This window comes from Sparus aurata, chromosome 15 (genome assembly GCF_900880675.1).
Source record: "Sparus aurata chromosome 15, fSpaAur1.1, whole genome shotgun sequence".
Classification (NCBI taxonomy): Eukaryota; Metazoa; Chordata; class Actinopteri; order Spariformes; family Sparidae; genus Sparus; species Sparus aurata.
The window spans coordinates 784104-809405 of NC_044201.1; the positions used below are offsets into that span (position 1 = coordinate 784104).

Below are 25302 nucleotides of genomic sequence, written 5' to 3' on the forward strand. Positions count from 1 at the left end.
TGCATATCGGCTATCGGTGATTGCACCCCCTCTAATATCGGCTATCGTTATCGGGCCAAAAAATCGGTCGGACACTACATGTGATAGAATAAACAACTCATGCAGCCTTAACAGAGGTGGTTATTCTTTAATTATAATACTACCAAACTACTACTATCAGGACTACTGAAACTTCTAATTGGCTACTCATTTGCTTTAATACACATTAAAAATACACATTAAAATTAAAAAAAACATGAACATGTAATTGCCCCTCTTTTTTATTTCATAATGATAACATTTGAATTTTGACCGATTTTTTCCCCAATTTTCATATCAGAAATCTGGTCACCTTAAAATACATGGCTGCAACTTCATGATTATGTATGGAAGAGGATTATGGCCACGTGAATTTGTCAGAATTCCAAGATAAAAGTCAGAAGTCTGCACATGTACATTTTTTTTTTTTAGTTCTGACTTTAGTCTCAGAATTCTGACTTTTTTCTCAGAATTCTGAGAAAAAAGTCAGAATTCTGACTATAATCTCAGAATTCTGAGAAAAAAAGTCAGAATTCTGACTTTAAAGTCAGAACTAAAAAAAAAATTCATATATGGCCCTAATCCTCTTCCCTGTTTCTCGTTGGCAAAAATTCAACGACAGTTTCCTAGACTCAGCATAGGATTGGCTAGCTCTCAGTCCTCCTCACCACTCTGATAACTAAACAGTGAACAACACAGCGAGTGGTCTGTGAGAACGAAGGAACGAGAGAGAAGTGAAACAGGGAATCAGGTCAGTTCGTTCGCGTTAAAGAGATTCGTTTGCAACCGAGACATCACTATCAAACAGGCTCATCTGTCTGATTCAGCCCCCACAGTCTGCATGAGTAAGGAGGACACATGTCCCCTCACTGTTTCCCTACCTGTTAGACCTGGAGTCCTGCACCTTTCATTCTTAACACATGGCAGACAGTAAATCGCGGGCTGCCCATGAGGGTGAAGATATGAACTCAACTATAGTAAGGCCACATATAATGTCATTTAGGGTAGGCCTATTACTTACTACTTACTTACTACAGGACCTGCTCGAAAAATAGTTCTGTTATTACAGATTACATTTATAATTGCTTTACACAATGTGCCACCTTAATCCCTCTGCACATAATTCCAACGTGTTTTCTTCATGTCAGGGGGGCGTTTTCTCTGGATTTTCCCTCTCCTGAATTTTTCCCCTTTGCAGCATCAGTAGCACAGAGCCTGCCTCCGTCCAGACGACGCTGTTCCTGCTTTCTCTGTGGGCTTTTTCTTAGGTTGGGAAGAAAGACCAGACACAAGAAGAGCAAATAAACAGAAGCAAAACAAAGCGCGCCGTCTTTCACTGAGGGATTCATCTGTCTTCGGTGCAGGAGCATCTCTGGCCCGCGCTGAATCGCGTGAAAGGAGGACTTAACAGGTAGAAACTTGGAGGGTTTTTCCGTTTCTCATGCCTCGACGCATATCCGGATTGACGGAGACTCTTTACTCTCCATGTCTGATGTGATTACACACATGCAGAGGATTGGAGGCTTCATGAAAAGAGAAGGGGGCGGGGGGCTTGTTAGAAGAAACGTCTCGTCGTGGTTAATGTCTCCATGTACAATACAGCCCGGAGCCCGGCGGAATGTCTCATGTTGACTGACGTTAGCTGGGCGAAGCCTGGCGTAGCTAACATTAACCCTGAGCTTGAGTTTTATTTGTCCTCAGCCACATTACTACGAATCCATAAATACACTTCTCCTTGTCAGCAGATACCGCCATGTCAGGCTTTTTTCTACGATTAAAACCACGGAGAAGTGCAGTTTTATGTCTGCGTAGCTCCTTGTCAGAGCTGCCTGCTTCACTGTAACGCTCGGTCCTGTACAGTAAGGCTAGCTAACATAGCCGCGGTAATGTCCCGTCTTTTTCCGCTCGGCTGGTCACCAAGCAGCGCACTCACACATCATATCCCTCCACTTCCAGGGCCGGCGGGCATCTCCTGTGTTCATTAGTGCCTACATGTGAATTGTGTGGGTTGTAGCGGCGCTGCTGCAGGCCTCAGTCGGCAAGCTCACTGTTTACATGGAGACCCGGGGGGGTGAACATCCTCGGTCAACTTATGGTCTATTGGAAAATTAGGAAAAAAACGACCGGCCGTCGTTATGGCTCCCCAGATCCAAGAAGTGGACGTGACGAATGTCTCTATGTCTGCGGTACAATGCTATACGATCCTATACACATCAGGTTAACACATCCTCACTGAGCCCGTGCGGCCTGCAGGGCTGTTGGACGGGTCACCGAAGGTCTCACATGAATACAGACTCCCTGTACTCTCACTTGGCCACCATTATTTTGTTTTTTGTTGTCGTTTTTCTTATTCACTCGCTGTGGTTGTTTTCTGTATCCAGAGCAGGATGTCAGCCAGAGGAGGAAAAAAGAAGGCCACCAAGCTGTCCCGTTCATCCAGGGCAGGTGTCATTTTCCCTGTGGGGAGGATGATGAGGTACCTGCGCACCGGCACACACAAATACCGCATCGGTATGGGGGCACCAGTTTACATGGCAGCAGTCATCGAGTACCTGGCAGGTGGGTGGCAACACATGATTCGCTGTCAGGAACAGTGTATTTAGTATATGCTAATAATTCTAGCTGTTGAGAAATTGTAAATAGAAAATACAACATATTTGTTGTAAAGTAAGTTATTATAACATTTAAATAATTAGTCATTTCATGTTTCCCATTATCTTAGATTGCATATATTTTTTAATGTATTTTATCGCTGTGTTTACGATAAATAATTATTCCTGATTGTTTTGTTCGATACTCCTTACTTGCACCATTGTTTTGTTTTTGTGTACATTTTTATAAACATTTACTGTTATTCACATCACGTTACATGGTGTAACATGATGTGAATAACAGTAACAGTGTAACTTATGCCTGACAGGCAAACCTTTGACAACTACTAAATAAACAACAGGTGTCTGGCATCTTACTCCCTTATTAATACATTTCCAATCCCTTCCAAAAAGCATTATGATCCTAAACAATATGAATTATAATACAGACAGTGCTCATTATGGCACAGGTTTTAATTTTAATATATACAATTAAGTACTTTTTAAATAATTTTTGCCTCCTACATCTTTTTGATTAGGGACTGGACGAAGTTTGCGTGGCCTTAAAGTCAGTGAAACAAAAGAAGACTGCAGAAGAGAGAGAGAAACAGAAGACTTTTTATTTCTTGTTCATTAGATTTGTCTTTGTCCACATCAATGCTGCAACAATTCACTTTTCTCCTCATAGAACACTTAGGTCGATGTTCTAGGATTCTTGTTCCTGATGGTCCTGGAGTTCACAAAAGTTTAAATCTGAGAACACACTGTCTGTGTTTTCTCTCTTCTCAGCTGAGATCTTGGAGTTGGCAGGAAACGCAGCACGGGACAACAAGAAAGGCAGAATAACTCCCAGGCACATCAAGCTGGCGGTGGCCAATGATGAGGAGCTCAACCAGGTAACACACTGCTGTACAAGGGGCTGGCTGATAGTTGTGTGTAGAACTGTGGATATTGCATGTGGTTATATTACTACTTAGATAGCATTTGTACCAAATGTACAGCTGTGTTGTAAGTGTAATATTCACACTGCAACTTCATTTATAAAGCACATTTAAAACAACAATAGTTGGCCAAAGATAGCACATAAAAAATAGCACAATAAAACACAAGACAGTCGGCAACAAGAAAGACGACCGTCATACTGAATCAAAAGCCAAGGAATAAAAATGTGTTTGAGACAGGATTTAAAAACAGGCAGTGAAGAGACCAGCCGAACATGTAGAGGCAACTCAGTGATTTGTAAGTAAACAATACACTCTTGAAATCAGTCTGAAAGCATACAGGTTGCCTTTTATAAGAACTTCATTCTTGATCTCCAGCAACTCCTGAGGGAAATATCTGTCTCTTTAACTACTAAATGCTCCACTGTGCTTAGCAGGTAGTCTCTAAAACTCTGCTGTTTGGTGCTGAGCAGGTAGTGTACATTGGGGTTACATGAGCTGCTGCTGCTGATAGTAGAGTTTGTTGGCTAATAGACCAAACAGTCAGAACAGGCAGCACTGAGGGGAACTGCAGTGGTGGTGATAACTTCTATGGGTTCATTACCATGATTAACATCTTTTACATCACACACAGCCATTCAATCCAAAGTCAATATAAATATATTGATGCTGCTTTAAATCAACTTTCCAACCTTGGTCAATGGTTGGAAAGTTTCTGTACACCAGAAGTAGTGATGCCATCCGGTATGACAACTGAATATAGAAGATGTTGACAATCAAAGACATACAGTATTTGTGTCTTCCATCTGGGGCCTACGGTGGATCAGTTTGCCTGGTGCACTTTTAAGCTCATCCATTCTGCCAGACATGTCTTTGGCTCATCCCTGCAAACACATGTACAGCTGAGTGATGCTAAAGCTGCAACAGTTAAATGATAATGCTTTTAAATAAATCAACACTTATCTTTAGAATCACTTATCTGTTTAAAAAGATTTGGTGGAAAAAAGGTCAAAATTCTATGATTCCAGGTTCTTTTATGATAGAATCAAAATCGCTATTTTTAAAACAATAGGAAGATTCGACACAACATGAAACTTTGCTCAGGAACACGAGCATTGAGAACATTGTTTGTATACACAGAGTTTGCTAAAAAGTTTTTGAACAACTCACCTTAGCAGTAGCTTGTTCCGCTCCAAGTCGTCATGGCAGCTGAGAAATATCGATCTCAGAATGCAACGTAACCTGGAGGACAGTTAAGGTGGAACGCTACTGTCTTCCGGCAACAACAATCCACACGATATCTCATGTGACTTTTCCCACTTTTTATTTTAGTATTGTTTCTTATATGAGGCTCCTTTTTCAACTTCAAGGTCAATTTTGTTTATTGCCAAAGAAAAAACAACGAGTTATCTGCATTTATATGCAACTATGCGTAGGAGTGTTCCACCTTAACTGTCCTCCAGGTTACGTCGCATTCTGAGATCGACACTACGGTAAATCTTAAAAGTGCCTCTTTTGTCGTAATTATGCTTTTACAAAAAGGTTTGACTCATATACATTGACAAAAAAGTCCGGGTTGCATTTTGGCAAGAGTTTTGCTTTAAATGTGGATATTTTCTGGTTTCTTAGTAAACTATATATCTTCGAGTTGCCGTCAAAACGACATTTGTGGACATCATTTGATTCGTCTTACTTATCCACATTTTCACAATTTAAATTTAAAAGGCTGCACAACAAATTGATGAATATAGAAAATAATCAACAGAATCATTTGTAACAGCTGTTCTGTTCAGACCCCAAGAACATTAGTCATTGGTGAAGATTGCACAGTTTGAGACAGCAGATACTATGTCGCAGTACTTTTTGACAATGCATATACAAGACATGTACACCATTCTTTTAAATACCACAAATCAGCCACAACAAACAGTATTTTGGTTTCGTTAATCAGTGTTTCCCCCAGTTTTTTCTGAGACTGTGGCGCTCGGCGGGGGGGGGGGCGCAGTTTGGGTCATCATACTGTAATATTTATACATATGTCATGTCTGGTTATAATGCTCTCACACAGCCATCATGAACTCTAATATTGTAAAGAAATACAAATTTTATTATTTGTTTCAAGAGAGGAGTTATCTAAGTCATAGTCCTGCACGGGTGAAAAATAATGAACTGTTCGGACACAGATGCGGATCGGGTCGGACGCCTGGAGAGGCGGGTCGGGTTTTATGATTGCCATTTTCAAGGCTTCACTTATTATCAGTCATTATTAGCGACACAAATGATGAGCATTTATATTTCATATGAGCTCATTCATGCGCGCTTGCGCCCTCCCAGAACTCCCATTCCCCACCCTGTCTTACTTTCACTTTTAAAAATTGCGTCCGTCAAATTTTCCTTCGGGCGTCAGTATCAATTTATAGCGGGTTGCCTCAGGTACGGAATGTAATTTGTGCTACTGTCGGAAAATGGGTCAGATGCGGTGACCCGTGCAGGACTCTGCTCTAAGTGAACATTTTAATCCTCTAGCTAATTATCAAGCTAAATATCCAACATGCTAGGTAACATCAAAGACTGTGGTGGAAGATGACAGTAAAATATTTCCTTTCTCTAACACTGGATTTATTTATGCCTGAATTTTTAAGGTGTGGCGGCTTTTATTTTGCCGTGGCGGTGCGCCTCAGTCAATTACATGTAGGGGAAACCCTGGTAATGGTTTTAATTATCTAATGAATGTTATATTAATAAAAGAGTAACAATTTATAGACCTTTTGACTGCGTATAAGGCATATGCATGATGATTGTGGAGGTTTCAACTGACAGCAGATGGTGTATGTAGCGGTTAGTATTTCAGAGGACATGAAGTATCTGGGAACAGTCAGTCATTTTACATCTGCTCAGGCAAGTCTGCATTTCTTAAAGAGAACCACACTCTCATGGAGATATAAGGTGTGTTATTGTATGTTGTAAGACAGGACATGGTCAGAGTCCTTGTTTCTGAAATGTTTTATTCCGCAGCTTCTGCGGGGGGTGACCATATCCAATGGAGGGGTTCTGCCTCGTATCCACCCAGAGCTTCTCTCCAAGAAGAGAGGAGGTCGCGTGAAAGTGGACAGCCAAGCGTCTGTCCCCGAGAAGCAGGAAGAACGCTCAAAGAGCAAGAAACCCGTGAAGTCGTTCAAAAAGGTTAAAGGCAAACGAGGTCGCAAGCCAAAGGTTAGTCAGACAGGATTCACAGGGAGGTGGGGGGGATTGATGAACACTGACAGAAGCCACCTTTCCAACAACAGAACTGACAATTCTTTAACCTCTCGAAAACAATAAGTGTCGTCCACTTTACACAGTCTTGGCCAGGTTGTGTGGAGGTGATAAAGTAGGCAGGAGCCCACTGGATGTGTGCATCATCATCCCTGTTTGTTCAGTTTATCTGAACAGGTAGAAACAGTTTGTGTTTGAATCACATGTCATACTAACTAGTTTGTTTGTAGCATACTGAGACCTTTACTGCACCATGCTACAGATCCAAACAGTTAGAACTGGTTTACATCAATTATCAACAGCAGGAAGAAAAGTCTCCCTACCAGCTGATACACTTCGACACTTTTTTTCCTTACCTTAGTTGAGAAATAGAAACATGTTTAGTCAAGGGTAACCTATTAGCTGGTTCTGGAGCTTTCAAGCACGTCTCAGAAGAAAAGAAGAAGAAAAGTTGTTCATAGAGCTGGTAAATATGGTTCCTTATAAGGATTCGAGTCATTATTAGTCACTCACTATATTGAACCGGGTTGTGCGAGTCACTTGAGTCAGTATTGTCTAATCACCATGGAAACTCAGTCCTAGCCCATTGTCTCTTAACCACTAACGTAGTAAAAAACACAATGCAATAAAACATTATATACATGATTGGAAAAATAAGAGTTACTAAATTAAAATAAAATAAAATAAAACAAAAAAATAATAGAGTACTGAGGTAGGAACGGTGTAAATGGATAAAGTTCCCAAATAGAGATAATAATAGCCTAATTTGGCACAGATGTAGCTCAGGTCATACTGAAATAATTTAGCTAGGGCGCTGGAGCCAGCGACCCTCAGGGCCAAGATGGCGGCCAAATCCAATATGGCCGCTGCCCGAAAAGGGTTCTGTCTATAACTTTTGAACCACATGAGCTACAAATACAAACCTGATGTCTTTTTCAGCGTAATTAATCATGGGAAACACATAGGAATGTTAATATTTATGACCCGGTGCATCTGGACCCCTTAATCCTCCAATTCCAATATGGCCGCTGTCCAAAAAAGCAGTTTTGACTGTAGTATGGGCCTTACACCCCATTGTTTGCGCCAATTTACCTACAAGCACCAAACTTGGCACAGATGCTGCTGAGGGCATACTGAAATGATTTAGCCAGGGCGCCCGAGCCAATGGTCCCTGAGACCAAGATGGCGGCCAAATCCAATATGGCCGCCGCCTGAAAGGGATTTGGTCATAGCTTTTGAGCCAGATGAGATACAAATACAAACTTGATGTCTATTTTACCTTTTTTGACCATAGGAAACCCACTGGAATACTTACATTTATGATTAGGTATATCAGGACCCCCCAAATTCCCTAAATTCAATATGGCCACTGTCCGTTGGCTACACATTTTTAACCAAATGCGCTACAAATGAGGATGTAGTGTCTATTTTATGTTTATTGACCACAGGAAGTCCATTGGCATATTTATATTTATGCTTGTGTAAACTGGAACTGTATTCTTTTCAAGACTGTGTTTAAAAATCCTTTTTTTACCACAACTTTGAAGGTTATTGTCAATGTTGATTCATTTTCTCATAAAAGTGAAATGCTTTCAGTGTACCACAGGTGAATACATTTCAAAGTGTAATCATATAAGAAAGAATAAGACACAATTATTATTGCAAGGCAATATTTAAATTATGTCAAATTGTTAGAAGAATAATATAGTCAGTTTGTCCAAAACTCTTAAAGGCTTGCTTAGCATAACAAAAAACAGCACTAAGATAAAACAACAGTGGATTTTCATGGTTGAATTCACAGCAAGAGCTGTGGTTCCAGCCGCGTAGATAAAGCTAGACATCACCTTTTCTAGAATGGTACCAAGTCTTTTGAGAACCTGCCTCCCACCCAAGCTGCACTGATTCAGCACATTAAAAGAGCACTGCTGCAGGCCAGCTTCTACTGGAATCAGGTAACCGCTGTCCAGCAAGATATCCCAGAGTTCGATGCATGGGGATGGTATCGGGACTCCACGAGCAAGACTTGGGATCCTTACTGGACTTTTTCCTCCACTGTGGCTGCAAGAAAGCATGTAGAGGGCACTGCAAGTGCTGTAAAGCCGGAGTTCGTTGCACTTCTATATGTGCATGTGAGGGTGCTTGTACAAACAATGATGGTGGAGACGATAAGTGATCCGGTGATTGTGAGTGATGATGATAATTCATGTGAGAGAGACCATGAGAATTCAGCTGTTTGTTTTTTATGTTATTGCTGTTTTTTTGTTATGCTAAGCAAACCTCTAAGAGTTTTGGACAAATTGACTATATTATTCTTTTAACAATTTGACATAATATAGATATTGCCTTGCAATAGAAATTGTGTATTATTCTTTCTTATATGATTACACTTTAAAATGTATTCACCTGTGGCACACTGAAAGCATTTCAATTTTATAAGGAAATGAATCAACATTCAATCACTCAATCAATCTTTATTTGTATGGCGCTTTTTATACAAAAAATAGCGCAAAGTGCCTTACAGAGAAGAAATCAAAAGAACCCAGCCCTCCCACCTCCACAGACATGCACAGAGACATACATAAATACACACACACTCACACATACGCACGCAGACACACAGACACACACACTCACACCCACACATACACTAGCTGTCACTAAAGAGACATGGCTGGGCAGTGCGACCTGAGGCACGGAGGAAGCTACCTTTGGGGGGCCAACCACACTGAGAGAGATCTCGGTCCAAGGCTGCAGGGAGCGTCGCCACAGAGACCACCCCAACCCCGGGCAGACAGGAGGCCCCGCACCAAGGTGCAGAGCCCTCCAGCCACCCGGGCCGAAACCGTCTAAGGGACAGCACCCCCAGCAGCGGACCAGAGACAACTCCCAGTCTGGCAGGCCCCCATGAGGAAACACTGGAGATTAAAAACTGACAGACTAAAACAGTAAAATAAAGCAATAAGCATAGAGGCTAAAAACACGAGGGACTAAAACATAAAAGCATAAAGGCTAAAAACACAAGAGACTAAAACATAAATGCAAAGAAGCTAAAAACATGAGAGATTAACACAGTAAAAAAGGATAAAGGATACAAGTGCTCTGATTAGCACAGCATAAAAGGAATTAAAAGGAATTAAAAAATTGATTAAAAGCCTGGTTATAAAGGTGGGTCTTGAGCCTCTTTTTAAAAACCTCAACAGTCTCTGCGACCCTGACGTTCTCTGGCAGGCTGTTCCACAGTTGGGGGCCATAATAACTGAAAGCCGCCTCCCCCGTGCTTTTTTGTACTAATCTTTGGTATGGTTAAAAGGCCAGTGCCGGAGGACCTCAGGGTCCGCGGGGACTGATAGAGTAAAAGCAGGTCAGATAAGTAAGAAGGCCCAAGACTGTTTAGACACTTAAAACTAGTAAAAGAACCTTAAAATCAATCCTGAAACAAACGGGGAGCCAATGCATGCTCTTTTTGGGAAGGCCAGAGAGCAGGGCATTACAGTAGTCTAAGCGACAAGAGATAAAAGCATGCATCAGCACCTCCGTGCTGGCCTGAGAGAGAAACGGGCGGACTCTGGCTATATTCTTAATATGGTAAAAACCTATGTTTGTGATATTTTTGATGTGTGGAATAAAACTGAGCTCAGAGTCAAAAATCACATCCAGATTTTTTACAGATTGTGATGGTTTACTCTATCCTGGTTGAGCTGTAGGAAATTAGCTGCCATCCATGTCTTGATATCTAAAATGCAGTCAAAAAGGACATCAATAGGCCCTGTGTCATCAGGAGACATGGCGATGTACAGTTGCGTATCGTCAGCATAACAATGAAAGCTGATGCCGTGCCTCCTGTAGACGTCCCCAAGTGGAAGCATGTAAAGATTAAAAAGAGCTGGACCTAAGATTGACCCTTGGCGAACCCCACACTTTATTTAGTGGGTTTCTGAGGAACATGTATCCATACTTACAAAGAAATGTCGATCTGTGAGGTAAGAGACGAACCAGTTAAGAACAGTACCAGAGAGGCCGACCAGGTTCTTCAGTCTATTTAATAAAATGTGATGGTCTATTACATCAGTAGCGGTGGTTAGATCTAGTAGTACTAAGACTGTAAGTTTATGGTTATCTAAGTTGCACCTGATGTCGTTTAAAATCTTTAAAAGGGCTGTCTCAGTACTGTGGTTCGTCCTGAAACCAGACTGATACTTCTCTAAAATGTTGTTTGCGATTAAAAAGTCATTTACTTGAAGTTTTTCAAAAATTTTACGTAAAAACGGTAAGTTGGATACAGGCCGATAATTATTAAAGATGTTGGGATCTAAGTTGCTCTTCTTCAGGAGGGGCTTCACCACCGCCGTTTTAAAGGAGGCGGGGAAGACACCCGTCTGAAGAGAGCAATTCGCCATGTATAACAGCTGATCCTCAAAGAATCCACAAAGTGTTTTAAAAAAACGGTGTGGGAATTGGGACTAATAGGCAAATTGTTGGCTTTACTTGGGAGAAGACTCGACCAAGTGTCCTCGTATCAACCAGGGCAAAACTCTCCAGTGTTTCCTCGGGTAAAGTCAATGATCCAGGTGTGTAGACATTTAAAATCTGGTGAGGTAAAAGACTTGATCTGATATCATTGATTTTACTTCTGAAGTGGTCTGTAAAGTCCTCGCAAAGGGCGTCAGTTGGTGTTTTGGAGGACCTATTAAAATTGAGAATAACCTTCAAAGTTGTGGTAAAAAAAAGGATTTTCAACCACAGTCTTGAAAAGAATACAGGTTCCAGACTTACACAAGCATAAATATAAATATGCCAATGGACTTCCTGTGGTTTTCCTGTCCGAAAAAGGGTTTTGGCTACAAATATTTAACCAAATGCGCTACAAATGAGGATGTGGTGTCTATTTTATGACACCACATCCTCATTTGTAGCGCATTTGGTTAAATATTTGTAGCCAAAACCCTTTTTCGGACAGTGGCCATATTGAATTTAGGGAATTTGGGGGGTCCTGATATACTCAATCATAAATGTAAGTATTCCAATGGGTTTCCTATGGTCAAAAAAGGTAAAATAGACATCAAGTTTGTATTTGTATCTCATCTGGCTCAAAAGCTATGACCGAATCCCTTTCAGGCGGCGGCCATATTGGATTTGGCCGCCATCTTGGTCTCAGGGACCATTGGCTCGGGCGCCCTGGCTAAATCATTTCAGTATGCCCTCAGCTACATCTGTTTCAAATTTGGTGCTTGTAGATGAATTGGCGCGAACAATTGGGTGTAAGGCCCATATTACAGCCAAAACTGCTTTTTTGGACAGCAGCCATATTGGAATTGGAGGATTAGTAATAATAATAATAACAATACATTTAATTTTTATTGCACCTTTCAGGGTACCCAAGGACAGTTAACAAAATGGAACAAACAAACAAAACAAAGAATAAATGGATAAACAAAAAAATACATAAAAGATAAAAATAGAAAAGTTGATTGATTTAGCTGGATCTAGAGCTCATAGGCCTTATTAAAAAGATGGGTTTTTAAGTCTCTTTTGAAAGTCTCCAGAGAAGTCTGTTTGCAGATTTCAGCTGGGAGAGTGTTCCAGAGAGTGGGGGCTGTCACACAGAAGGCTCTGTCACCAAAGGTTTGTAGTTTGGTGTGAGTGATGGAGAGCTGGTGTGTGCCTGATGAGCGCAGTGTCCGGGACTGGGTGTAGGGGTGGAGGAGGTCAGACAGATATTGGGGGGCGAGGGAATGGAGAGATTTATAGGTCAGGAGGAGAATTTTGTAGCTGATATGTGATTTAACTGGGAGCCAGTGAAAGCGGATGAGAGTGGGGGTGATGTGTTGCCAGGGCTTGGTGTGGGTGAGAACCCTGGCAGCAGAGTTCTGCACATACTGGAGCCTATCCAGGGTTTTGGAAGGGAGCCCGGACAGGACTCCATTGCAGTAGTCCAGGTGGGAGGTGATGAAGGCATGGATGAGGGTCTCAGCCACAGGTTCATAGAGAGAGGGCCGGAGTCTGGAGATGTTTTTGAGATGGTAAAAAGCTGATTTTGTAATGGATTTTATGTGTGATTGGAAAGATAGTGTGGAATCAAGGATGACACCCAGGTTGCAGACTTCCGTGGATGGGGAGATAGTGCAGCCGTCCACGTCCAGGAGAAGATCTCCAACCTTCTGGAGCAGTGCCTTGGAGGCCACAACCATGAGCTCTGTTTTATTGGTGTTTAATTTGAGTAGATTTGGTGTCATCCAGAGTTTTAAATCATGTAGGCAGTTGACGAGTGACTGTGGGGGTAGCTGGGTGGATGGTTTGGTGCAGAGATATAATTGAGTATCATCAGCATAAGAATGGAAGTTGAGACCATGTTTGCGAATTATCTGACCATGTAGATAGTGAAGAGGAGGGGTCCAAGCACAGAGCCTTGAGGCACGCCCTGGTTGACTGAAGCTGTGGTGGAACTGGAGTCTCCAATGATGACAAACTGTTTCCTGTTTGTTAAATAGGACTGGAACCAGGAGAGTGCTGTACCGGTGAGACCAAGGTAGTCAGATAGATGGGTGAGGAGGATGGTGTGGGCGATTGTGTCGAAGACTGCAGAGAGGTCCAGGAGGATCAGAATACTGATTTGGCTGGAATCTGCAGCTCGTTGGTGATCTTGATGAGGGCAGTTTCTGTGCTATGGTGTGCCCTGAAGCCAGACTGAAGGGGTTCATAGAGCTCATGGTTGGACATGTGCTGCTGCAGTTGGGCGGCAATTGCTCTTTCCAGGATTTTGCTAAGGAAAGGAAGGTTGGAGATTGGCCGGTAGTTATGTAAGTCATCTGGGTCCAGACCTGGCTTCTTGAGGATGGGGGTGACAGAAGCTATTTTGAAGGTGGACGGTACAATGCCAGATTCTAGGGATGAGTTGATAATTTCCATTATGAGGGGGCATAGTGCAGGCATGGGGTCCAGAGAACAGGTAGAGGCTTTTGCCTGGGAGACCAACTTAGCTACAGAAATAGAGTCCACAGGAGAGAAGGAGGAGAGAGAGCACTGGGGCAGGCGAACAGTGGGAGGATCAGATATTCGTGTCAAAGGTGTATGTGGTAGGGTGGTGGCAGATGCTAGGAGTTGCTGGTGAATGGTAGCTGGAAGAAGTCCAGGAGCTTGAAAAAGAGGTCAGGGGCACCAGAAAGCTGGGGGACATCGAGAGGGCTAAGGAGCCGGTTAATGGTGGAGAATAACATTCTGGGGTTATTTTGCTGGTCTCCTGAGAGTAGTGTAGTAGTTTGTTTTAGCCTTGGAGAGAGCTTCTTTATAAGACCTAACGTGGTCTTTGTAGGCTTTATGGTGGACGGTGAGGCCAGATCTTTTATAGAGCCTCTCCAGGGGTGCGGAGTTCAATGGTGAACCAGGGGGCAGAATGGGTAAAAGACACAGTCCGGGTTTTAAGAGGGGCAAGGGAGTCAAGACCCCAGGAGACAGAAGCATTATAGTGGGCCACCAGTCCATCCAGTGAGGAGTCGAGGGGATCAGAGGCCAGGTGGGTTTCCAGGATGTTGGTCAGGGCCAGAGTGTTCACTGTCTTGATGTTCCTGTATGTGATGTTTCGATTTATGCGCTGCTTGGGCACAGGGACAGGAACAGTGAAGAGGACAGCATAGTGGTCAGAAACAGCAAGGTCCAGGCATTGTAGATGGGAGGGAGCTGCGCCAGTGGAGCACACCAGATCCAGTGTGTGGCCTTTGACATGAGTGGGACCTTTAACACGCTGAGTGATGTTGAAACAATCCAGGAGTGACAGGAATTCAGAGGCAAAGGGGCAGCAACATGGATGTTGAAATCACCAAGCAGGAGTGTAGATGTAGATATAGAGCAGATGGAGGTGAGTAGTTCAGACAGCTCAGACAGGAAGGTGGAGGAGACTTTTGGAGGGCGGTAGATGAGGACAACCTGCAGCTGTGTATGCCCAGCCAGAGAGAAGGCTGCACATTCAAATGAGGTGACATTCAGCACTGGAAGTTGTTTAACCAGGATGTCGGCTCGATGTATGACTGCCAGCCCACCACCACGGCCCTCAGAGTGGGGCTTCTGAATGTAACCATAGCCTGGGGGAGTGGCTTGATTCAGAGTAAAGAAGTCCTGTTGATGCTGCCATGTCTCAGTTAGGCAGAGAAAGTAAATTTTCCTGTCTGTGATGATGTCATGGATGAGTAGTCCTTTGTTGTTTAGTGAACGTGGATTTAGCAGCATGAAAGCGGCAGTGTTGTTCACAGATGCTGATGCAGTGGATGTGGAGGAAACAGCACCATTCACACAAGCCAAGGGTCTCAGATAGCTTAGTGTGCTCACCTGTGGTTGGTTTAGATGACGTTGAGCCGGTGCGATGGAGCGCCTGTCAGTCAGCATGGAGGGAATAGCAGCACCGCTGTCAGGGCTGCAGGGAAAAGCATTGTCCGTCATAAACTTGCATCTGGAGGCCCTGTGCATATGGCGGGGGCGACGAAGGAGACCAAGAGATTTAATCCTTGTGATGGCGTTCGGGGAGAAGTTACAGCAAATGTCCAGGAGCTCCAGCGCCGAGTATTTAAAGACCCCGTCAGCAGCGGCGGAGCAGCGACCAACCAACATCTTCGCAGGTCGGGGGAGACCACAGTAGCAGAGGAGAGTGATACAGGAGCCAGGCGGTGAACAATCCTGAGGTTGTAGTGGAGAGAGGACCAATGGAGTAATGCTGGATAGCCCACAGAGAACTGAGAACGCCGGTTTGGAAGTTAGCGTTGCCAACGGTTAATTAGCTTGGCTAAACAGCGGGGCTAACAGCTGACCAGCGGGGCTAACAGCTGACCAGCGGAGAAAGGTGAGTCCACCAGAGCCAGTTGTTAAGGTGTGCAGTCTTCAAAGTTTGTAGCGCAGCTCTAGAGCTTGTAAAGACAGTTTGGCTTTCATATTTCAGCAGAAAAAGTTGTTTTGTTGTGGATGGAGAAGCGGCGATATTCACGCCAGCGTCCCCTCGCATCCAGTTGCCATGGTGATGATTGCAAGATTAAGGGGTCCAGATGCACCGGGTCATAAATATTAACATTCCTATGTGTTTCCCATGATTAATTAAGCTGAAAAAGATATCAAGTTTGTATTTGTAGCTCATGTGGTTCAAAAGTTATAGTCGGAACCCTTTTCGGGCAGCGGCCATATTGGATTTGGCCGCTATCTTCGCTGGCTCCGGCACCCTAGCTCAATCCTTTCAGTATGACCTGAGCTACATCTGTGCCAAATTTGGCGCTTTTAGATGAATTTGCGCAAAAATGTGCTTAAGGCCCCCAACTAAATGGCTTCTGTTGTACTATGACAGAGATGTGCTTTTCACACAGGCTCAAGGAAGAGACTTCACTCGCTCATCTGCTACTCATTCAGAATGTAGCCGGCTGTTTGCGTTATCCTGCTCTGACTCGAGTCGCGGGGGTTTCTGGCATCCAGCTCGCGAGCTAGTGCTATGACAAGTCGGCTGACTTTCCAGCAATGTGCTACGAGCTACGAGCTACTAGCTATGAGCTTGCTACGAGCTACTAGCTACGATTGTTTCCCACATCGGCTTGCGGGCTAGCTTGCGAGCCTCAATGCCGGAAACACAGCCGACGCGTAGCTCGCAAGCCGCGATGCCAAAAACACAGCCGACTCGTAGCCTGCGAGTCACGATGCCAGAAACACAGCCGACTCGTACCTCATACCAGTAGCTAGTAGCTTGTAGCAAGCTCGTAGCTAGTAGCTCGTAGCACACTCGTAGCAAGCCCAGGGCTAGTGGGCTATGAGCTTGCTATGTATACGGCTCTGCGTGACGCTATTTATCATTTTAGATTTGATTATAGTAGGACTCAAGTGATTCTAGTTAACGATACTAGAGATTCGCAACTCACAGATTATTTTAATGACCCGGGTTAAAGGTTCGAATGAGTCGCGATTCATACACCTCTAGTTGTTAGTGGAACTTCAGTTAAGAGTATTTCGTCAATCAATGGTGTCCAGGGTCAAGGGTTTTACCTTTCACATGTTACAACCCTTCTTTCTCTAACAAACTGTTCAGTGCATCCGTGTTAAATCAAAAGCTTTGCCAAACTAATATGTAGTAAAGCTAGAAAGGTTCCACTCAATGGAGGAGGTGGAGCAGAGATAGAAAAAAGCCCTTCTCTTTTCTCTATTTTGAGCTGCCTTGTCTCCTCACTCCTCCGTCCTCTTGCCTGTGACCCAGAAAATTGATCTCAGTGCACCATGAAGATTTCTCAATTCCCCAAATGCTCCTTGAGGAGAGAGGAGTGAGGAGGCTGACTATTCATCCGTTTCTTCAGAAGCCTATGGGTGCTGCCATGACAGATATCTACAACCGCCGGTCGTTTTCTCTTTCCGGGTGCCTCGCAACTGGTGATATTTAAGCTAGCCCAAAACAAGTAGCGTTATGTCATAAATGCTAAATTGTTTTTTTAAAATGAGCTCAGGTACAACACGTGCCGTTGTTGGTTGCTACAACAATTCAAGAAAATGTAAGTTTTTTTCAGAAACTTGTGTAGAACGTCAACGACTTTGACAAACATGTCTGTGCCCTGCGCGCCATGCCGAGGAAGGAGAAACAAGAGACTGGCTTGGCTCGAGGCTTTGAGACTAAAATGAATATTAGGGTTTATGAACAGCTTCCACAGAATAGCTGCTGCATGACTACATGACTTGCTCGTGCATTGCTGGGTTAGGGATTCTTCGCCGTCAACACCTTCAGAAAGTACCATATAATTACCTATGTCGATGTAGCTAACATCGGACCATTGCTTCATGTCATCTGCCCACATCCATTTTTAAAACATCCATCCGATTTTTGTCCATTCTGTCACTTTCATTGTGTTAAAAGCCATGTCTTAGAGCAAGCATGACAGCCACACTAACGTAAACACAGAGTTCAACCAGTTCAACCAGAAGAGCATAACTGACTTCCACTATGAACCAAGGGTAAACTCGCGAAGTCAGAAATAAGGTGGATAGGAACTATGAGCGAGGATGCAAAGATGTAATCTTTGTAAAAAATCTGTTCGACACCCAAAAGAGGCGTGACACACTCCTTTGCGTTCATAACATATGTGAGTTATTTAAGAAGTTGGATCAAACTTCTGCCCATCACTGTTTGTGTAGCTCTGAATAAGCCACTGCTGTACAGTCCTTGCTAGCATTTTACCTTGATATCACCTATATCACATTATGCCACATTGTAAATTGAAAAGTAAATATATGTTGTAGGGATGTCCTGATCAGGTTTTTTTTACCCCGATCCTGTTCCGAGTCCTTTGATATTTAGTAAATGCCAATAACGAGTCCCGATCCAATACTTAGCCTTAACTAATATTTTCCTGTATTATTGGCTTTTTTTCTAGGCATTAAGAAAAAAAGTACCTGCATCCAAGATGTTCCTTAATAGGTTTATTTTATTTTGTTGAAACAAAGTATATACTGAAAGTATATACTTTGTTTCAACAAAATAAAAAATTATGGCTCTTTCTTATTCTGCATATGCTATTGCAACATTGGCCTACCACCTTCCTTGTTTTAGCAGGTGAGTCTGTGACGCTGCACTGTGACAGCAGACCCTCGTGTACAGCCAGCTGAAGTGTGTGAGACGCAGCTCACGCTTGGTACCTCCATATCATCCATTGCTTTTTTCATATTCCTTACGTTATCACGTAAAATGACGTGGACACATTGCTTGTCTATTTCACATGCGTTCAGCATCTCCTGGATTGCCTGTTTTACATGCTCTGCTGTATGAGACCCACAAAACTAGTGTGCATACTGGCACGTTGTAACTTGAAAGTGGAGTCAATGTAATGTAATGCAGGGCATACCGGGGATTCAAAAACTCCAGGTGACGAAAAAAACTCTGATCCTCTACCACGGAGATGAGCTGCTTATCCAGAGCGATTAATTCAGTGACCCTCTCTGTAATATTTTTGGCCATGTCGCTGTCTCAAGGTTATTTCCTTTTGAAAGTATCCGCGAGTGTTTGCTGCTTCGGTGCCTTTGCCTGTATTGCCTGAGTGAACTCGTATTCTTTGAGTGTTTGTTTTTTTATTTGCCGTATCAAATTTGTAGTGTTAAATGCAACTCTTTTGTTACTATTAGTGCTCAGAGTAGAGCCGCTGCTCCTCCATATCGAGAGGAGCCAGCTGAGGTGGCTTGGGCATCTGTATCGGATGCCCCCTGGACGCCTTCCCCAGGAGGTGTTCCTGGCATGCCCCACCAGGAGGAGACCCCGAGAAAGACCCAGGACACGCTGGAGTGACTATGTCACTCGACTGGCCTGGGAATGCCTTGGAATCCTCCCTGAGGAGCTAGAGGAAGTGTCTGGGGAGAGTGAAGTCTGGGTGTCCCTGCACGGACGGCTGCCCCCTTGTCCCGGCCCCGGATAAGCAAAAGAAAAAGGATGGATCTTTTGTTACCCTCTCGCGAAACCCTGTCTTGTATTGCAGATGTTACATGTCGTAATTTAAAATATTTTCACACTGCAGACATTTTATCCACAGGTTTGCCAGAGTAATATTACGTGCGCGTCTGCTGCAAATTGAGCTCTGGAGTAAAAACATTTTTTAAATGGGCTTGGGTCCACGTTCAAAATTGCCGATCATGATCAGTGGAAAAATGTCCATATCGGCCCCGACCCCTGCAGATCGGCTCGGGATATCCTTGATATGTTGGCATATATGTCTGCTCATCTGACAGAAATCATGAAATACAGTAGTAGACTATTACACAGCAATGGACTGGTGATGCAGCGGTACCACATGTCACATTTAGTTAAGGTCACTTTAAAACAATGGTCTGAAACATGGGTGTCTCTTTTTGTTGTACCTGTTGCCTTGACTCCTCTCTATGTCTCTGCCTTACCCTCCTTTGCTCACATCTGACGTAGGATGGATGTGGGGAGAGGAGGCAAGGAAAAGGAATTCAGGATGAACAAACTGAAACTGAGTAACAATAAGATAAACATAGCTGTTGTGCTCATGACGTCAAACTGCTGCACCAGTGTAGACTAGAGTCAGACATGTCATCACTGGGATGGGTGTTTTTTACAGTTTCAGACGAAAAAAAACATGATTGTGACACATGTTCCACAAGGGTAACAAGTTTTACCACAACAAATCTCTACAGAAATGTGACATTACTTGTTGATAGGTGAAAAGGATAATTATTGGTTATCATCCTGAAACCCACAAGATACCACTTTTTGAGCCTTGACACTTGGCACTGAGGTTTGATACTCAACACAGTTATTATTTGTTCAAGCTGTACACTCCAACCTGAAGTAAGTGTGGCTTAAATCTGCCATTTTTTTCTCCCATGTGGCAAAGAGCACAGACAATGAGTCTATACCAAACTCCACAGTGGAAGACGGTCCGGGAGATGGATTCACCATTCTGTCAGCAAAGAGCCTGTTTCTTGGACAAAAGGTAACAGACTGTCAGACTGATCATCATGACAGTAACGACCATGTGACTTCTGATAAAAGGCCAACCAACATACCATGACAAGTACGAGAACCACAGTAGCACTTTTCTCACACAGTGTTGGTGACTTTGTGAATCCACAGCTTTCACTAACAGAGAGTGAAATCAGCAAAATCGGAACAATCAAAGTGGAAGGGATCATTAACCCAACGAATGCAGAGATGGACCTCAAAGACGGAGTGGGTGAGGGAGACTTGTTCGAATCTATTTTATTTCTTGTTAATTATTTTACAGACTTCTTCTGTCCGTCCCATCTTTTGCTCACACATGCTCTACTGTTTTCAGGCAACGCCCTAGAGAAAGCCGGAGGCCGAGAATTTCTTGATGGAGTCAAGGAGCTGCGAAAAGCTCAGGGGCCTTTGGAGGTGGCATCAGGTACGGAGTGTCCCGTGGGCCAATCTTCTTACAAGGATAACTGTGTTTTTAGATGTTGTTTGAGGTTTCTTTATATGTACACATCTCCAGTGGTTTTAACTGTTATCCGAGCGAACTGGGCTTCCACACTGGCTGAGGGCAGACATTACTGTCCACAATCGAGTTAGAAGTCATGTGATGTAACATTTCCTGGTCTTTCTTCAGCTTTGAGTGACAACTAGGTTTGACATGGATCTGCCAGTGGTTACTCCTTGAGAAGACTTAATACATACAGTATTGTGTTATTATGTCTAGAAACAACCTGTAACTGAGAAAGCTGTGCACAGCTCAGAGGTCTCATTTGTAAACCATAAAAAGATTGTGAAATGCACGATCCATACTGAAAGAGTACGTGCGCATGCAAAAAATTGCTTGCGCGAAAAAATATTCAGATTTATAAAACCTGGTGTACACCCAACAATGCACAATTTCCTTTAATAAATCCCAGATCAACTTGGAAATGTGCGCAAACGGATCTACCTCATGAGCCGCCCTCTCCACACCCACATTCAACCATCGATGGTTAATGCAAAGTGCCACATGAATGTTAATACCTGGAAGTGAGCCGCTGATCGATAGTTCATTAGAGCGAATCATGGCCACAACAAGAGAAAGATTAAGAAAATACATATTTCTGGCACAGAGAACGAGGTGTTGGTTTGTGAGGTGGTGGTCACAACAAACATGTTGTATTTGATAATTCTCGTCCTCTTGTTCATTCTCATCCTCTGGTCCTCTGGCATTGCTAGGGTTGTGACAGTCCATGCAGCATTACAAATGAGTGGCACGGCAGTATTTATATGCATACAGCTATTAGACTGACTGTTTCACTTGCCAAAATGATTGTGACGATCGGTGTTATCCCTCAGCCTGAGATATCATTTGAAAGTGGAAGTTTGATAATTGAACACAATGAATTTATTTAATGGGGTTTAGTTACGGTGGCCTGCATCATGATCAGGACTCACAATGAGGATATGGAGTGTAACGATTGTATGAGAGCGGCCACTGACTTTCTTTCCACACGTTCTTAATTTACACAACCCACATATGCTGGTTGTGAAGTTGTACTGGGTGAGCTGACTGGAGAAGAGTGTGTGTGTACTTATGTTGTATTGGCACAGTTTTCATTCGTTGTTGATATGCGTATCTTATATGGTATTCAGTCGATACAGATAATTTCATTATGAAATAGGGCTGCAACTAATGATTATTTTGGTTGTCGACTAATCTATCGATTATTTTTTTCTATTAGTCACGATTATTTTGACAGCATCTGTTTCGACTTTGGTTTTACCTCATATTCTCAGAGCAACTTAAAAACTCATGAAACATGCATTTGAAACACAAAATATCAAAACATATCAATTGACAAAAATAATAGTAACGCACAGTGACTTGAATATGTAACTTTAATCTTATTACTGGTTTGGAAATATTAACGCGGTAGATTACTCGTTACTGAGAAAAGTGGTCAGCTCATAAATACAGCTTATGTGTCTGGCCGGGCTGGGCCGGGCTAGGACTCAACTTGGGTTGGGCTTGATTTTTTAGGCCCGATCTAAGCTCTACTACAGAGTCACACATAAAATTTAATATCATATAGTGAAAATATAGGAGGTTACTGCCCAAAAAAGTTCCCACACTTTGGACGTGTTTGGTTTCGCTTTCCTGCCCTCCTCAACTTGTTCCGCCATCATTCATATTCTTCTTCTGCTGCTGCTTCTGCTTCTTCTTCTACACCACACTGTGGTGCGCATTCTAGTAGTGGTACTAAAGCGATTTGCTCCGGCTCAAATCTTTTTTTTTTTAAATGACAAATTTTTATTGTCGACGTAATCGATTATGTCGACCAATCGTTGCAGCCCTATTATCAAACAGTGCGGCCTTAATAGAAGGTCTTAAAGTGAAACTCTTGCCAAAAAGCGACCTGGGCTTTTTTTGTGATTGAATATGAGTCAAACCTTAAAAGCATAATTACGACAAAAAAGGCACTTGCACTGGCACTCGTACGCTAGTATCAAAATCGCTGTTTTTAAAACTACGAGCAAAGTTTCATGTTGTGTCGAGCACTTCTTAGTGTTTTAAAATAGTGATTTTTTTTTTTTGTTTTTTTTGGATCAAATTTTTATTGATGCAATATATGTGTAGATTCCATAAAAGTACAAGTTTGAAATTTAAAACATCACAGAATCTTACACCTTACAGAAACATATACAGAACAGAACGTCCCCGCCCTCCCCCAGCCCATGGCGATCCCCTTACCAACCCCTGCCCCTGACCTCTCAACCTCTCAAGAAAATAAAAAGTAAAATAGAAGAAAATGAAAATATACATATATGTATACATACATACATACACACATACATACATACCCATATACATGCGATGGGTTGATTTAATAGCCAAAATGTTAGAATGTTTTTCATTTTGTTTTAGTCTCAGAGCTAAAAGGTGGCCTGGTCTAGGACCATTGAAATAATAAAAGTTCTCCTGGTTCTATGCATCAAGAACTCTGCCCTCTGCCTCAGTAGGGAGTTTAACTCAGTCCTTGTTGCAGATATTTTACCTAATAAAACATCAGTTTGTGTGCTTTGTTGTTTGGCCTCAAGTTGCGACAGGGTATCCTCAATTCAGTTATTTTAATTAGTCTGTTTTTTTTAAGATGAGATGAGAATGAGATTGATGAATCTCTTATTGAGCCCTTAATGGCATCCCATAAGATTCTGGGGTCACCTACTGATCCCGCATTAATTTCAGTAAAAGTTGTTAGTGCATTGCGAAAGAAGGCACAGAAATCTTCGTTTTTGAGGAGCGTGGTGTTGAAGCGTCAGCATGGTGCCCTGGGAGGAGCGCCCAGAAGTGTAAGATAAGATGAGACTATACTGTGGTCTGATAATGCTCAGGGTATAATTGTCCTATTATGTATTTCGGAGAAAGCAGTAGGTGAAGCTAATAAATAATCTATCCTGGAGTAGGTCTTATGTCTGGCTGAGTAGAAAGTGTACTGTTTGAAAGTGGGATTAACTGTACGGTATATGTCTACTAGATTAAGAGATGACAAAAAGTCCTGCAGTTCCCTAGAAGCACGTAATTGTGTGGAGGTGGAGTATTGAGAAGATTTATCTAATACTACATTAATGCAGGCGTTCATATCTGCTCCTATGATTAGTGAGAAATCATGGAGGTGTGACAACACTGTAGTAACATTGGAGAAGAAATCTGGTTCATATTGAGATGGAGCATAAATAGAGATGAATGCAAATTTGCGTCTTGAAATAACAGTTCTGATGTATGCAACCCTGCCATCTTCGCTGCCAAAAGTATCCAATATATTTAATGAGAGATTGCGTTTAAGTACTATTAATGAACCTCTGGTTTTGGAGTTTAGGGATGCAGAGGCTGCGACATAGTAGTGCTTGTTTGCAAAGCGATGGGAATCTGCAGTTCTTAAATGGGATTCTTGTATGAAAGCAATATCCACAAGTTGCCTACGTAGGAAATCTAAGTAAGCAGTTCGTTTAATTTGGCCGTTAAGCCCATTAACATTCCAGTTTATGATATGTAAATTAGCCATGTTTAACTATATCAGAAAATAAGACATAGCATATGGGACTGGAAATAGAAAGGCATAGTGATAATAAAAAACAGTATGTCAAGCAGTGCAACAGTGCAAGTGTAAATAATCCAGTAAGTAGAGAAGGAGAGATAGAGACCCATACCCACCCTAATAACCCCGTCGCCATAAACCCAGTCCTCTCCAAAGAACAGGAGAGAGCATTAAAACACACACACCCAACCTTATCAGAACTATAACAAACCCCCCTATTAGAAACCACTCTTAAGAGGTGTAGTGTACATGTACCCCTAAACGTTGGACCCGTAATCCCTGAGTAGAGCAACATCCCCACCTGCTCGCAGTCCACTCCCCATTATCGATATCTTATCAGATACCGCAGTATATAAAAGAAAAAATGAATATTTTGGTCAATAAGCAGTGTAAAGCATAAGCCTAACGAAAAATTGTTATGAAAATGAAAGAAACACAAGAAAATAAGAGCATATTTTCGCCATGTCAAATCACTAGATGAACACAATATTCCGGCTCATGGCATTAGTCAATACTGCCTCAATTTACCATATGGCAGAGTTATGTAGTAGCCTAAATAAACATGTATTGAATGAAAAAAAAAAAATACCTTGCTTTTAATGAAGAACGAAAGATAAATAATGTTCTTAGTCAGCATTGAGAGACTCCATGAAATCTTTAGCCTCTTCTGGAACATTGAAGAAGTGGCTGGTCCGTCCACGCGTTGCTTTCAGCCTCGCAGGATAGAGGAGAAAAGTGCGGAAGCCAAGTTTCTGAAGAGCATCCATCGAGTTGGAAATGGCCAGCCTGCGTCTGAAGGTCCGTGTACTGTAATCTGGAGCAAAGCGAATAGCCGTCCCGTCCACCTCCACTGTAGTCTTCCTTGCAGCGCCCAGGATTCTGTCTCTATTGGTGAAACGTAGCAACTTCAACAGAAGGGTGCGAGATGTAGGTTTGCCATTAGCATCCAACTTTTCCGCGCCAACCCG

The 25302-nt window shown here is 42.7% G+C and overlaps 1 protein-coding gene across 2 annotated transcripts in view; it reads left to right on the plus strand.

Annotated features, from left to right (window-relative positions):
* The first annotated feature begins 1155 nt into the window (after positions 1-1155).
* The window catches only part of macroh2a2 (macroH2A.2 histone), a 28835-nt gene continuing 4688 nt past the window's right edge, over positions 1156-25302 (plus strand). The window contains exons 1-7 of one of the 2 annotated variants that reach the window (XM_030441831.1): positions 1156-1429; positions 2400-2577; positions 3399-3505; positions 6566-6763; positions 20155-20253; positions 20394-20493; positions 20596-20685. In XM_030441831.1, the coding sequence (XP_030297691.1) occupies positions 2406-2577; positions 3399-3505; positions 6566-6763; positions 20155-20253; positions 20394-20493; positions 20596-20685 (766 nt within the window). In that variant the 5' untranslated portion in view covers positions 1156-1429; positions 2400-2405. The remainder of the gene's footprint in view (positions 1430-2399; positions 2578-3398; positions 3506-6565; positions 6764-20154; positions 20254-20393; positions 20494-20595; positions 20686-25302) is intronic. The other variant, XM_030441830.1, reaches the window with a different exon arrangement.